The sequence below is a fragment of the Lepus europaeus genome, chromosome 2, assembly GCF_033115175.1.
Source record: "Lepus europaeus isolate LE1 chromosome 2, mLepTim1.pri, whole genome shotgun sequence".
Taxonomy (NCBI): Eukaryota; Metazoa; Chordata; class Mammalia; order Lagomorpha; family Leporidae; genus Lepus; species Lepus europaeus.
In genome coordinates this window covers 81,364,139-81,380,337 of record NC_084828.1, presented here as the reverse complement: position 1 = coordinate 81,380,337, position 16,199 = coordinate 81,364,139, and the positions used below count along the sequence as shown (strand labels likewise).

General features: G+C 43.2%; 1 protein-coding gene across 1 annotated transcript in view; it reads left to right on the top strand.

Annotated features, from left to right (window-relative positions):
- Positions 1-16,199, top strand: part of SLC12A8 (solute carrier family 12 member 8) — a 179,112-nt gene that overhangs the window by 154,592 nt on the left and 8,321 nt on the right. The window contains exons 10-11 of the mRNA XM_062181070.1: positions 9,008-9,096; positions 9,644-9,761. Of these exons, the coding sequence (XP_062037054.1) occupies positions 9,008-9,096; positions 9,644-9,761 (207 nt within the window). The remainder of the gene's footprint in view (positions 1-9,007; positions 9,097-9,643; positions 9,762-16,199) is intronic.

Here is a 16,199-nt window from a genome sequence, read left to right as displayed (position 1 = left end):
AAAAACTGATGGTTTCTGACCAGCCCCACGCTGGTTAAAGGCTGGGATAGACGGGAGCAACCTAGGCACGGAGGCTACTGACTCCCTGTTCTCACTCTTAGCTCCAGCGGTTTTTAACAAACAAAAGCTCCTCAAGTTGTCCCATTTGATAAATTTCTAGGAGAGTGAAGTAGTTGTTTTGACTATTTTGTATGTTTTTATACTCTTTTTTTTAAGAGGATTGACTGACCTCTTGACACTGCTGTAGCTCTAAGTCCCTCTGATTTGGGTTCTTTTGGAGAACAATCTTTCAAGATATAACAAGAAATATAAAACTATTTCATTGTCCTGATTTAGTGTATCTGTTTGATAGAATTATAAATCAAGGAAACAACCCCAAACCAGACAACAAACCAAAAAATATATACAGGCTTGTTATAGCTTTGTTGTTTGTGCTAATGACAAATTATGTTCAGTGTTTGGAAGGTGGTTAGGCAAATTGTAAGAATCCATGAGATAAAATGTCACATGGACTTACAATAGGATTCTTTGTGGACTGCAGCAACACATCCTCAGATTCCACGTATGAATTAGAACTGTGTGTTTGTTTATTCTGATAGAGCTATGGGTCAATTTTCAGAGATATTTTAAGCAGTTTCTATAAAATTAGTCAAATCTATTATTTTTAAAAATGCCACAATTGGTTTTTCCTTCTTTAAAGGAATTTTGTGACCATAGAATCCAGTGGATTTTAAAAGGCAATTTAATATGATGCTTTATGTTTATTATATTTGATATTTTAACACGCATAACTCAAGGATTTTTTTATTTGTTGCTAGCTGCCAGTTTGATAGTTGCCCTCATGATTGTTACTCTTTAGTAGTTCTACATGAGAAACTGTCCTGTTTCCTTACAAGTTTGTAAGACTTGTTTATTCCAGCAAAATCCTGGAGCAGAGAAAGCAATTCCTTTAGTGACCTTGGGAGGGTTTTAGAACCATGGCTGTTCAGAAGCATGAATAGTTGTCTGCCTGCACTGTCACACTTTTTCTTTTTTTTTTTTTTTTTTTTTGACAGGCAGAGTGGACAGTGAGAGAGAGAGACAGAGAGAAAGGTCTTCCTTTGCCGTTGGTTCACCCTCCAATGGCCGCCGCGGTAGCGCGCTGCGGCCGGCGCACCGCGCTGTTCCGATGGCAGGAGCCAGGTGCTTCTCCTGGTCTCCCATGGGGTGCAGGACCCAAGGACTTGGGCCATCCTCCACTGCACTCCCTAGCCACAGCAGAGAGCTGGCCTGGAAGAGGGGCAACCGGGACAGGATCGGTGCCCCAACCGGGACTAGAACCCGGTGTGCCGGCGCCGCAAGGCGGAGGATTAGCCTGTTGAGCCACGGCTGTCACACTTTTTCATGGTCAGTGAGCATCCTTGCACAAGTCCTCTCCTTATGTTGCTTATGTAGGAAAGTGTATTGTGATTGCCTGGAGGACAAGCCCCTTCCTGCTGCTTCTCCCTGTGGTTCCTCAGAACACACACACACACACACACGTGCACATACATGGATACAACACGCACGCACACTGATGTACACACAGAGAGATGCAAACATGCACGCATGCACACAGAGATGCAAACACACGACACACACAATTCCCTTTAGGTCCAGTATAATTGAGATTGTACAAGGTCAAATGTTGTGAAAGGGGACAAATATCAGTCAGGCAAACATATATGTTCCTAAAAAACAGTCTTCCTTCTTAATAACTGAGGGGCAACAGTATTTCACTAAGCCTGTGACTGAAAAAATGAATCATGCATTGGATATGTTAAAATTATACAATTTAATTAATGGCCATCATGACAAGTTCTTTTTTTTTTTTTTTTTTTTTTTTACTTTTTGACAGGCAGAGTGGCTAGTGAGAGAGAGAGGCAGAGAGAAAGGTCTTCCTTTTGCCATTGGTTCACCCTCCAATGGCTGCCGCGGCTGGCACGCTGCGGCCGGCGCACCGCGCTGTTCCGAAGGCAGGAGCCAGGTGCTTCTCCTGGTCTCCCATGAGGTGCAGGACCCAACCACTTGGGCCATCCTCCACTGCACTCCCTGGCCACAGCAGAGAGCTGGCCTGGAAGAGTGGCAACCGGGACAGAATCCGGCGCCCCAACCGGGACTAGAACCCGGTGTGCCGGCGCCACTAGGCGGAGGATTAGCCTGTTGAGCCACGGCGCCGGCCTGAGTTCTTTTTTTAAAATAAAAAAAAATAAAAAGAATAAAGCCAGCCACTCAGACCCATCATAAATCTTGGTATACCTTATTGTAATCCACAAATTTTTTTAAAAAAAACACTTATTTATTTGAAGGGCAGAGTTACAGAGAGGGGTTGAGGTCTTCCATTTGCTAGTTCACTCCCCAAACGGCTGCAATGGAATGGCTAGGGCTGGGCCAGGCTGAAGCCAGGAGCCAAGGACTCCATCCAGGTCTCCACTTGGGTCATCTTCTGCCCCTTTCCCAGGTACATTAGCAGGGAGCTGGATTTCAGGTGGAACAGCTGGGATTTGAACTGGCACTCATGGGATGCCAGCATCACAGATAGCAGCTTCATCCACTGTGCCACAATGCTGGCTCCTTTATCCACAATTTTTATTTATTTATGTACTTGACAGGTAGAGTTATAGACAGTGAGAGAGAGAGAGACAGAGAGAAAGGTCTTCCTTCCGTTGGTTCATTCCCCAAATGGCTGCCATGGCCGGTGCCACGACTGGTGCTGCACTGATTCGAAGGCAGGAGCCAGGTGCTTCTTCCTGGAATCCTATCGGGTGCAGGGGCCCAAGCACTTGGGCCATCCTGCACTGCCCTTCCGGAGCACAGCAGAGAGCTGGACTGGAAGAGGAGCAGCCAGGACTAGAACCCGGCGCACATATGGGATGCTGGCACCGCTGGCAGAGGATTAACCAAGTGAGCCACGGCACCGGCCCCTCTTTATCCACAATTAATAAGTATATCCTGTCCGCAAATTTCTTCATGCCTAGAGTTAGCATTTAGAAATATAAAAGGTGGTTCTTGACTTCCAGATATAGATGTATAAAAAGATAGGTATAGGAGCCAGTGTTCGGCACAACAGTTAAGACAGCATTTGGGGGGGCAGTGCTGTGTCATAACGTGTAAAGCCAGCACCTGCAGTGCCAGGATCCCATATTGGCGCCAGTTTGAGTCCCTGCTGCTCCTCTTCTGATCCAGCTCTCTGCTATGGCCTGGGAAAGCAGTGGAAGATGGCCCAAGTCCTTGGGCCCCTGCACCCACATGGTGGCTCAGCTCTGGCTGTTGCAGCCATCTGGGGAGTGAATCAGCAGATGGAAGACCTCTCTTTCTCTCTCTGCCTCTGCCTCTCTGTAACTCTGCCTTTCAAATAAAGAATGAATCATAAAAAAATGCCATTTGGGAAATCCAGTATCAGAGTACCTAGGTTCAAGTCCTGGCTCTGCTTCCAATTCCAGATCTCTGCCAATGTGCACTATGGGAGGCAACAGATCATGGCTGAACTACTTGAGTCCCTGCCACCCAAATTGAAGATCCAGATGGAGTGCTGGGCTCCTGGCTTCCTACTGGTCTAGCTCTGGCCATTGAGGAATTTGGGGAGTGAACCAGCAGATGGGATATTTCTCTTTGTCTCTCTTCCTGACTCTCTGCCTTTCAAAAACAAACAGAAAAGGATAAGTATATTAGTTTGAAGCACATGATGAAGGCAAAGAGATTTTGAGAGAATGAAGATGTTCCTGGGGTTAGGTGGTTTATTCATTCATTCAATCACATGTGTGGACCATCTCTCACATTCCAGGAACTGTATTAAGTGCTGAGTGAACATGCTGGGTAGACATAGTAGAGGCTCTCTGCTGTCATAGAGCTTACATTCTAGTAGGGGGGGAATCCATAACAAATAAGCAAAGATGTACTGTAATGTCAACAGTATTATAAAAAGTATTATGAACAATCATCAAGTGGAGTATCAGGCTAGAGGGATATGGGATGGGGAGGGAGCTGTACTATTTCAGACATGTTTATCAGAAAAGATCTCAATAGGAAGAGAGCAGCAGAGGGTCAGCAGTGAACCAGGGAGAGAGCTAAGATAGGAGTCCAGTGAGGAAAGTGAGATCTTCAAGCTGTGAGAAGATCACTGACTTTGGGAGGAATGGATTGTTTAGAGATAAGACAGGGAACCAAGGCCAGTTTGGAAGTGTATTTGGATGGGCTAAAATAACCAAAAATGTAGTGGTTCAAACACAATAGAAATTTTTTTCTTGCCTGCATGAGTAGTCCAAAAAGGGTGTTTTAAATCAGTGGGAGGCCCTCCCTCCTCATTCATTGACTCAGGAAACCAGCTCATTCCATTTGTTTAATTTCATCATCTCCTTGAACCTTGTCATGTGCAAAGTCAAGCCTGAGTTCCCATAGTCAAGTTTCAGGCAGAGGAAGGAGAAAGATCACAAAGAGGCACACATTCTCCTTTTTTTATAGAAAATTTTTATTTAATAAATATAAATTTTGAAAGTACAATTTTTGGATTATAGTGGTTCTTCCCCCCATAACCACCCTCCCACCTGCAAACGATCCCATCTCCCACTCCCTCTCCCATCCCAATCTTCATTAGATTCATTTTTAATTATATATAGAAGATCAACTTAGTATATACTAAGTAAAGATTTCAACAGATTGCACCTACACAGACATACAAAGTATAAAGTACTGTTTGAAGTCTTAATTTTACTGTTAATTCTCATAGTACAACACATTAAGGACAGAGGTCCTACATGACTCCTGTTGTTGATTTAACAATTGACACTCTTATTTATAATGTCAGTAATCACCCAAGGCTCTTGTCATAAGCTGCCAAGGCTATGGAAGCCTCTTGAGTTCACAAACTTCAACCTTATTTAGACAAGGCCATAATCAAAGTGGAAGTTCTCTCCTCCAGAGAAAGGTACCTCCTTCTTTGATGGCCCCTTCTTTCCACTGGGATCTCACTCACAGAGATCTTTCATTTTGGTCATTTTTTGCCACAGTATCTTGGCTTTCCATGCCTGAAATTCTCTCCTGGGCTTTTTAGCCAGATCCGAATGCCTTAAGGGCTGATTCTGAGGCTAGAGTGCTGTTTACAGCATTTTCCATTCTATGAGTCTGCTGTGTATCCTGCTTCCCATGTTAGATCATTGTCTCCTTTTTAATTCTGTTAGTTATTATTAGCAGACACTAGTCTTATTTATGTGATGACCCCTTTGATACTTAATCCTATCTTTATGATCACTTATGAACTTAAACTGATCACTTTAACTGGTAAGATGGCATTGGAACCTGCCAACTTAATGGGATTTGGAGTCCTATGGCAAGTTTTTAGCTTTACCCTTAGGGGTAAGTCTGAGGGAGCGGAGGCACACATTCTCCTAAAGACCTTGATCCAGAAGTGGCATTCACCATGTCCACATTCCGTAAATGAGAACTTAATCACATGGCCACACCCAGCTGCAAGAAATCCCGAGAAACGTGTGCTAGCTGTGGTCCTCTGTAGTAAATAGATGAGAAGAAAGTAGCTTAGACAAGGATGGGAGCAATGGAGGAGGGGAGGGGTGAACATATCCAGACTGTTTGGATGGTAGTATCAACAGTATTTATGGATGGAATGTGGGAGAAAGAGAAGATGATACTTGGATGTCTGCATAAACAGTGGTGGTGTCGTTTATTCACAGGAAGAAGACTTTGGGAGAATAGATTTATGTTCAGCTAGGTTAACTTTGAGATGCTTATTGGCCACCTAAAGAGAGATTTTAGAAGACCATTAGCTACTCAAAATATCAATTCAAGGAAGAGAAAGGTCAAGGATGATATAAACTTGGAATCATCAGTGTATGAATAGTATTTTGTGGGGACAGATTTGATTTTTTAGGAGTAGTATGTGTGGAAGAGAGAAGAGTGTTGGGGACTGACTATTGGGATACTTCAGTATTTTCAGTTGATAAAGAGGAGGTGAGCCAGCAAAGGAAACTGAGAAACAGTGGGCAATGAAATATAAGGACAGCAGGAAAGGGAGGAGTCTTGAGAAGACAGTATTTCAAGAAGGTGGAAGTGGTCATGTGAGTCAGATACTGTCAGAAAGGTCAAGGGACTGGGAGTTAACATCAACTCTGAAAGATTCAAAAATCGCCAGCAACCTCAAGAATAGCTTTTGTGAAATAGTGCTTGCAGTCTTAATATTGGGCTAAGTAAATAATGGGATATAGAGCCTGTGTTGGCATTTCTTTTGAGATTTCCTGAAAGGAGAACAAAAAAAAAAAAAAAAGTAGTAAAAAAGGGTGTGACCTGGAGACATTTGTTTGGATGGGAGAAACAAGTGTCTTTGTGACGCAAATGATTCAGTAGGGGGCTGAAAAATTAATGGTGTGAGAGAAAAGGCCTTGAACAGCTCAGAGGTTAGGATCCTGAGCAAAAAAAAATAGAGGGATGGTCCAGGGATAGGAGCAGAGTCTGTTCCTTGGCTGTAAACAGAAGGAAGTCTGAGTAGGGAGGGCAACAGATACAAAAGGGTTGGCAGATTTCACGATGAGGAGATACAGTAACCCTCTTTGGAGAGGGGAGGCTATAAATTGTCTGTCAGAGGGTGGGTGAATGAGCTGACTTGACATAAGGCTGCTGAGGTTTGCTGAGGTATGAAAGCAGATGCATGAGGGCTCTTCAAAGAGTTCTTGGAAAATGGGAGTTTTCAAAAGCTGTGCATGATTTTCAAAAGTTTTTGCACCAGAATAAATGGTCTTTTAATTCCATCACTCCATGAACTTTTTGAAGTGCCCATGTCTATGCAAGAGGTGTAAAGGAACACTTGTTGTCTTGGCCAGGTAAGTGGGTAGTGAAACAGGAGGTAGGTGATGGAAGGCATAAGCACGGTAAGGTGAATCACCTGCAGGTTCTTCTCTAGGCTGTGAATGGTTGAAGTAAGAGCAAATGAGCTTTAGAAGAAATTTTTTTTTTAATAAAATGAAAGAAGTGGGCATTGTGGCACTGCAAGGCACTAAGCCTTGTGGGTTAAGCTGCTGCTTGGAACACCTGCATACCATATCAGAATGCCTGGGATGGAGTCCTGCCTCCACTTATGATGCAGTTTCCTGCTACTGCACTTGGGAACAGCAAATGATGGCCCAAATATGTGGGTTCCTGACACCCATCCGGGAGACCCAGATGGAATTCCAGGCTCCTGGCTTCCTCCTTACCCAGCCCTAGCTATTGCAGATGAGTGGCAATTGAACCAGCAAATGAAAGATAACTATCTCTGTCTCTGCCTCTCTTTCTGTCACTGCCTTTCAAATAAATAAATAAAACTTTAATCAGTAAACTTTTAAAAAGGAAGTGAAAGGGTGAGAGGAGATTGCTTAATCATGGTTTAGGATGAGGTTACTGGTAATGACCAACCTCAACTCTGGCTAAAATGTTGAGAGTTGAGGTGAGTGAACGAAGATTTTGGAGAGAGAATCCCAAGCAAAGAGCAGAGCATCGGATGTGCTGTTTATGTGGAAGCCGCCAAGAAGATGATGAATGCTAGAATGACAGTGAGTTAGGGGCGGAGATTCTTCACTGAGGAGCAGATGGCGACCAGGAAGTTGGTAAAAGATTCTAATGAGGGTGGAGTGTTCAGCAGTCTGATGCCGTGCACTTCAGAGGGGTTAGGTCGTATGCTACAGTGATCAGAGAGGATGGAAGCCTTGGACTAGGAGGACCTGGTGAGTCCCAGCTACGCACCCAGTCCTGGGCTCAAGATGATGTGGACCCTGCCCCCAGGAAGGATCAAACCCAGCAGACATGGGAACATATAAATAGATATTCAACCACAAACAATGGAAGGAAATGGGTCATAAAGAAATATTCATGGCATGAGAGCATAAGTGTAGATTTTGTTGTGGGGACCGGCTTCTCTTAGGAAGTGATATTTGAGCTGTAACCCAAGGGATGAACAGGAGGCAGATAGAGGATCCGTGAGAAGTGGATCCTGGGTAGTTTCTGGGACCCATACAGGAGCAGTGGCTGAGGTGGGGAAGAAGGCTGGTGTGCAAGACAGGATAGTGAAGAGGGAAGGGCTGGGCAGGGGAGATGGCTGCTATAAGGCAGTTTGGCTCAAGCAGAAATGGGGTTTGGAGAAAGGAGAGGGGGTTAGTTAGGGAGATGACAACTACATTTCCCAAGCAACCAACCGTGAAGGTGGAGAACAGCTGAAGGTTTGGTTCTGAAGTGAAGTACAAGAGCCCAGCTGAGTGAATCTAGCATATCATTTGTTTGTATCACTACTGTGTTGCTCATGGTAATTAGACCATAATGTTACACAATCCACAACAGATATCCACAATAGATCCACAATCCATAGACTGTGAATTGTCCTGGTTCAATTGAGCATTTCTGGAAATCAGCTATAACCTGGGAAGGCAGAGCTGAATGGAACCTGACTCAGCCATAAGAAGCTTGGATGTGTCTGAAATCCATGGAGAATGAGGCAGGAAGAACCATATATGTGTTTATTTCCAGGCCATTTTACTCCTTAGACACCTCAACTTCCCTCAACCCCCTTATCAGCTTCGGGTCTATACATGAGACCAGGCTAATCTGATTTCAGAGACAGAAGGTAGCAAAGACCATCCTACAGTAGACAAAAACCACTCTGGCCAGTTGGTCCCAGTGGTCTCACCTGGGAGCCCAGAATACCAGATTTCCAGTTTCTACCCCGCACTTCTAGTTCTCCAGATGTCAGAGGTGGAGAGACATGCAATGGGTGTAGGGGAACTTCCAACTCTAGTCAGCCCTCCCCTCCCTTCCTGTCCTTTCTCAGATCCTTGGCCAGCGGGAGCTCATGAACAACATTTTTCTTCTTCTCCAAGAGCCACTACTAGGAATTGTCTTTAGGCAATTATAAAATTGGGAAAAAAGGAGCTCATGGATACCTGCTCATAAAAATAGAAAAAGGTCTGATAGCAAATTGGTAACCAGGGACTTGGCTAATTTATTTTTTTAGATTTTTTCCTGAAGTCCATGCTCCAGGAACAGAGGAGACCAACTTCTGTTTACTCCCGCATGTGCAATCCCTGGGTCTCCCTGTTGGGGGTGAGTAATTTCATCTGGATCCCAATGGTCCCTGAAACCTACTCCAGGTGAAAACGTGTGATCCTGGGGGAGGGGATGGGATGGGAAGAGGGAGTGCAAAATCTGGTGCAATGTGCTTTACATGCCTCATCCCATTAGAGTTTACATGAGAACTGCATGTGGCAAGATTACATTTATTGAACTGCTTATTTTTATCAGTGCCTCACTTTTCAAAGAATTAATTGTTCCTGAGAACCTCTGGGTTACCAAATTTCTAAGTACTCCAAATTAGCATAATTTTATATTAATTGTTTTTATAGGAAAAGGTAGGACAAGGAGCTAGGATAGAACAGTAATTCTACTTTTAATTAAAGAGTTGTTTTTGGAAGGTATCTTCCCAAATATCTGCTTGGGTAAGGTTTTTTGAATTATCAGTGAACTTTGTATTCAGACTTTTATGGTGATGAGAAGTTGATGAGAAGTTCTGTTGTTTCCTTGGGCTCTGGCTGTGTGACTTGCTCACGAGGAGACCCACTAGTGTCTTGTCTCTCCTACTCTGTTTCCATAGGCTGTTGGGTCGCTTCTCATCATGTTTGTGATACAGTGGGTCTATACCCTGGTTAACATGGGTGTTGCTGCTGTTGTGTATGTCTACATTGGCCGGGCCAGTCCAGGGCTTCACCTTGGTAAGCAGCAGAGCCATTTTGGCACTACTTCTCTTATTATCTTCAGCATTCATTGAAAAAAACAAGTGTTGAATATCTGTCAAATGCTAATACTGATTCATTTTCAAGTAGCTTGTGTTGAGGGGGAGGAATATGACAACACATAAATGATAGTAAATGAAAAGCAGTAACTTGTTGTGAGCTATGGTAGATCTGTAGAAGTAAAGTGAATGACAGCAACAGCACCAGGGATGAAATGGAAGTGTCCTGTTGTGAGATTCTTCTACAGTGTGTGAAGTACTACACTACCCCTTGAGGAAGATTTTGGTAAGTTTAAGATGTGCGCTAATAAACCTGAAGGCAACCACTAAAATAACACCACAAAGAGGAACAGTGAATAAATCTGTAGAGAGAAAATTGAAAGAAGAATTCCTCAAATCAAAATAAGGCAGAAAAAGAGGAAAAAGATAATCAAGGACATGTGGCACCGGAGGTTAAGATGCCACCTACAACACCAGCATACCATACGAAAGCCAGTTCCAGTCCTGGCTACTCTACTTCCAATCCAACTCCCTGCTGATACACCTGGGAAAGCAGATGACCTGAACACTTGGATTCCTGCACCCACATTGGAGACCCAGATGGAGTTCCAGGCTCCTGGCTTCAGCCGGGCCCAGCCCTGGCCGATGTGGCCATTTGGGATGTCCCTTTTGTAAAGTTAAAGAGAAAAATTCATAAAGAAGACATAATAATGCTAACATTTGTTTACTTAAAAGCAGAGCTTTGAAATATGAACCTGTGGCAAAACATGACATAACTACAAGAAGAAATAGATATGCTCACAATCGTAGTCAGAGATTTTAGCACCTGTCGCCCAGTAACTCAGGGCTGGGAATGCCTGGTGGTGGGCCATATAAAGCCCATGAAATCATTTGGTTCTGCCCTGCCGAAGCAACTGCAGGCAGGACTTGAAATTCAATAAGTCTATAGCAGGCTAATTTTTTTTGATTTGTTGATTTATTTGAAAGAATTACAAAGAGAAAGGGAGAGACAGAGAAACAGAGATCTTCTATCTGCTGATTCACTCCCCTCCCCAAATGGCCACAATGGCCAGGTCTGAGCCAGGCCAAAGCCAAGAGCCAGGAATTTCATCAGGGTCTCCCATGTGGGTGGTAGGGGCCCGAGCACTTTGGCCATCTTCCTCTCCTTTCCCAGGCCATTAGTATGGAACTGGATCAAAAGTGGAACAGCTGGGACACAAACCAATGCCGATATGGGATGTTGGTGTTGCAGGTGGCGGCTTAACCCAGTACACCACAAAGCCAGCCCCTAATTTTTAAGTTGATAATTTTGTATGGCCTGCATATGATATTATAAGTATCCAAATGGCCCTTGGCAGAGAAAAGGTTACTCAACCCTGCAGTAACTGATAAATAGGCATAAACTTAGTAAGGCTACGGAAAACTTAAATAATACTATCAACAAGGCTGGCTGAATTGACATTTACAAAAACTCTACCACCCAAAGCAGAACAGACCTTCTTTTCAACTGTGCATGAGATACATACCAGGATGACCCATATTTTAGGGCATAAAATATTTTAATAAATTAAAAAGTACTCTAGTCAGTACCAGAGCACTGTTCTCTGGCCAAATGGAGAAGTCCTTAGGAGTAAATAACAGAAAGATCCAGAAAATCTCCCAGTGTGTAGAAGAACACTAAGTCACTGAAGATGTGAAATAAATTACAGAAGCAAAATAACTCATGATTCAAAGAAGAAAACAGAAATGAAATTACAAATATCTTAATAATGAAAATGCAGAGGAGCCAGCACTGTGGCACAGCAGGTAAGGCCACCACCTACAGTGCTGGTTCAAGCCCTGGTTGCTCCTCTTCCGATCCAGCTCTCTGCCATGGCCTGGGAAAGCAGTAGAAGATGCCCAAGTCCTTGGGCCCCTGCACCCACATGGGAGACCTGGAAGAAGCTCCTGGCTCCTGGCTTCAGATAAGCCCAGCTCTGGCTATTGCGGCCATTTGGGAAGTGAACCAGCAGACGGAAGACCTCTCTCTCTCTCTGCCTCTGCCTCTCTGTAGCTCTGTGTTTCAAATAAATAAATAAATCTCTTTAAAAATATGCAGAGTACCAAACTTGTGGGATATAGCTAATACAGTTTGAAGGGTCTTCAATAACTTCATGTAAATGCATTTTATGGAAACAATCTGCATGAAAATCAAAATTGGTTTTTTAAAAATATTTTATTTATTATTTATTTGAGAGGTAGAGTCGCAGACAGTGAGAGGGAAAGACAGAGAATCAGTGACCCCAGCTTTCAACTTCAGAAGCTAGAAAAAGAAAAGCAGATTAAATCTGAAGTAAGAAGAAAAAAGAAAACAATAAAGATTAGGGTAGAAATCATTGCAATATAAAACAGAAGAAAAATAGAGAATGCCAATGAAACAAAACTATGTGAGAGGACCAATACAATCGATAAACCTCTAGCCTGACTGATCAGAATAAAAGAATAGAAGGCCTGAATTACCACTTCCATGAATGAGAGAGATTTCATCATTTGAGATTCTGTATATATTAAAAGGAAGGTAAAGGAATATTGTAAATGGCTTTATTTCAATAGATTTGACAGATAAGTTGGACAAATTCCTTAGAGTATACAAACTAACAAATCTCACAGGAGAAGAAATAGATGTAGAGCTCTTCAGCTCATCCATTAAAGAAAACTTTTCCACAAAGAAAACTGTAGGCCCAGAGTTCGCGGATGAATTTAGTGGTGAATTCACTAATGAACCCTAGCAAACATTTAGGAAGAAAAAATTTCAATTCAATATGAGCTCTGTGGAAAAGTACAGTTAGCACACTTTATGGACATACTTGCAGAAATTCATAACAAAATGTTAACAGATTGGATCCAGCAATACAGGTGTTTGAAAAGGATGATACCTCATGACTAAGTATCTCAGTAATCCAAAATAAGTTTTAGCATTTGAAATTAATTCACCGTATCTAAATATGAAAGGAGGAAAACTACTAAACATTTCTGAGAAGAAATTGAAGACTAAATTATAGAAGTAAATAGATATGAGCATACTGTGTTCATGGATTAGAAGATTCAATATTTGGGGCCAGTGCTGTGGCGTAGTAGGCTAAGCCTCTGCCTGTGGCGCCAGCATCTCATATGGGTTTTTATCCTAGCTGCTCCTCTTCCAATCCAGCTCTCTGCTAATAGCCTGGGAAAGCAGTGAATGATGGCCCAAGTGCTTGGGCCTCTGAACTCATGTGGGAGACCCAGAAGAAGCTCCTAGCTCCTGGCTTCTGATCAGCCCAGCTCCAGCTGTTTTAGCCATTTGGGGAGTGAACCAGCAGATGGAAGATCTTCCTATCTATAACTGTATCCTCTCAAATAAATAAATAAAATCTTTTAAAAAAAAGAATTAGCTTTCACATATAATAAAAAAGACTCAGTATTCTTAAGATATCAATTGTCTCCAACTTCTTACATAGATTTGACACAATCATGGTCAAAATATAAGCTCCTTTCTTTTGTAGAAGTTGACAAGTAGATTTTAAATTATTTATATAGAGAAGCAAATAACCTCTGATAACCCCATCAAGTTTATTAAAGAACAAAGTTGGAAGACTTGCACTTCCTGATTTTAAGACTGATTTTACATTTTTTATTATTTTATTTATTTATGTTTTATTTGGGAGGCAGAGAGACAAAATCAGGCAGAGAGAGCTCCCTTCTGCTTGTTCACTCCCCAAATGCTCACAAAGGAAGCCAGGGCTCAATTTAGTTCTCCCATGTGACCCAAGTACTTGAGCCATCACCTGCTACCTTCCAGTGTGCACATTAGCAGGAAGCTGGAATCGGGAGTGGAGCCAGGATTTGAACCCAGGCAGTCCAAGATGAGCTGTATGTGTCCTGATTGGTCCCTAAACTGCTACATAAGATACCTGCCCCTCAAGACTGTTTTTAAAGCTAAAATATCAAGATAGCCTGGTTTGGAACAAGATAGACAAATGAATCAGCAGACAGAGTAGAGAAATCAGAAGTTGACCGAGACATAAATGGTCGATGGATTTTCAAAAAAAGGCGTAAAGGTAATTCAGTGGGGGAAGAGCAGTCTTCTCAACAAAGGGCACCAAATCAACTGGAAAGTCTTGTGCAAAAAGTAAATTTCAACTCATCTATCATATCGTGTAAAAGTAACTCCTGGTGGATACTAGAACGAAATGAAAAACCTTTTTTTAAAGGATTTATTTATTTATTTGAAAGGCAGGGTTACAGAGAGGCGGCAGCGGCGGGGGGGGGGGGGGGGGGGGGGGGAGTCTTCCCATCCACTGATTCACTACCCAAATGGCCACAACAGCTGGAGCTGTACCAATCTGAAGCCAGGATCCAGGAATTTGGTTATCTTCTGCTTTCCCAGGCCATAGTAGAGAGCTGGATGAGAAGTGGAGCAGCCAGAACTCAAACAAATGCCCATATGGGATGCCAACATTGCAGCTGGTGGCTTTACCGGCTATGCCATAGCACCAGCCCCTAAATGAAAAACCTTTAAACAGTGGAATTTCTGAAAGAAAATATAGAAGAAACCCTTTGTTATTATGGGTTATATAAAGATTTATTAGATATTTTAAAGGCAGGAAAAATGAGAAATTGGGCTTTGTCAAAATTAAAGACTTCTTATTTTCAAAAAACACTGGTAAAGGAATACAAAGGCAAGTCATGGACAGTGAGAAAAATATTAGCAAATCACGCTTCTAAGAAAAAAAAATTTAAATAGAAGAGAAAAAAAATCACACTTACAATAAAATACTTCTATCCAGAATATTTAAAAACTCGTAACTCAATAAGAAAAACAAAAGAAAATAACAATAGCAACAAAAATGAGCAAATGTTTTAAACAGGCTTCACCAAAAAAGAGACATGATTGGTGAACAACAATGAACAGATGCTCCACATCCTTCATCATTAGGGATATGCAAATGAAACCCACAATATGTTACTTCTACACACTTAGTAGGATGAGTAAATGACCATACCAAGTGTTGGCAAGGACTGTCATTTACTGTCCGAGGGAATATAAAATGATACAACCACTTTGTAAAAACAATTTGGCAGTTATTGCACTTCTAGGTGTTTATCCAGAAGAACAGAAAGCATATGGCCATACAAAAACATGTACACAAATATCCCTAGCAGATCAATTTGTAATAGCCAGGAACAAATGTCCATCTGGCAACTGTAGATAGAGTGTGGTATATCCTTTTAATGGAATATACTCAGCTGATCCGAAGCCAGAAGCCAGGTGCTTCTCCTGGTCTCCCATGGGGTGCAGGGCCCAAGGACCTGGGCCATCCTCCACTGCACTCTCAGGCCACAGCAGAGAGCTGGCCTGGAAGAGGGGCAACCAGGACAGAATCCGGCGCCCCAACCGGGACTAGAATCCGGTGTGCCGGCGCCGCAGGCAGAGAATCAGTCTATTGAGCCGCGGCACCGGCCCCAACCTATACACTTTAAATACAAGCATTTGGTCCTGAAAACGTTCCCCAGGATTGGTCTTAATCCGGTGTAGTAAGGCATGCAGACCTGGAACTAACTCCCAGAGCCCTAGAACTGTGCCTGGCACGCCTTGTGGGCCACAAGGGGAGGGACCATAGTCAAGGCAGCAGAAGAGAAAGGGAGCAGAGCACGACCCAGAGCCTCTATAGGGTTTTTTGTGGGAAGGAATGGGCAAAGCAGGGCAGGTATACTGAGGCCTGGGTAGTCTGAATAATTCCAGAAAACCCTGGGCTTCAGGGGTGATCTCTGGTTGTCAGGTGGTGGGGTGGCCTAGGGAAGGGAGAGAACTGGCCTGATGAAGGACAAAGTCACTGTGCTGACTGCTCTGCATATCCAAGGCGCACTCCACTAGACCCCCATGGGGTCAAGTCCCAAAATGCCAGAGCATCAAGAATACAGAGAATCGAGTCAGTCCACAGGTCTTAGCCCATCCTCTGCTGCTAGGACACAACACCACAGACTGGGTAATGCACATACAGCATAAGTTTATTTGGCTCATGTCTTTGGAGGCTGGGAAGTCCAAGAGTGAGGGCCCGTGTTTTGGTAAGGACCTTCCTGCTGTGTCATACATGCAAAAGACATGGGGGCAGCTAGAGAAAAGGAGAGGAAGAGAGCAAGCGAGCCAAATTCACCCTTCCATCAGGAGCTTGCTGCCCACATAACTCAGCCACTCCCAGGGTAATATGTTCATCCATTCGTGAGGGCTGAGCCAAAGACTGCACCTCTTCACACTGTGGCCTTAGGGGCCACACAGGAGTTTCCAGCACAGGAGCTTTGGGGGTTGGGAGGCACATCCAAACCGTAGCACTCAGTTCATTGTATTATCAGTTTATTGTATTATCCTCAATAATAAAGCTATTTACAAAATACATGAGGG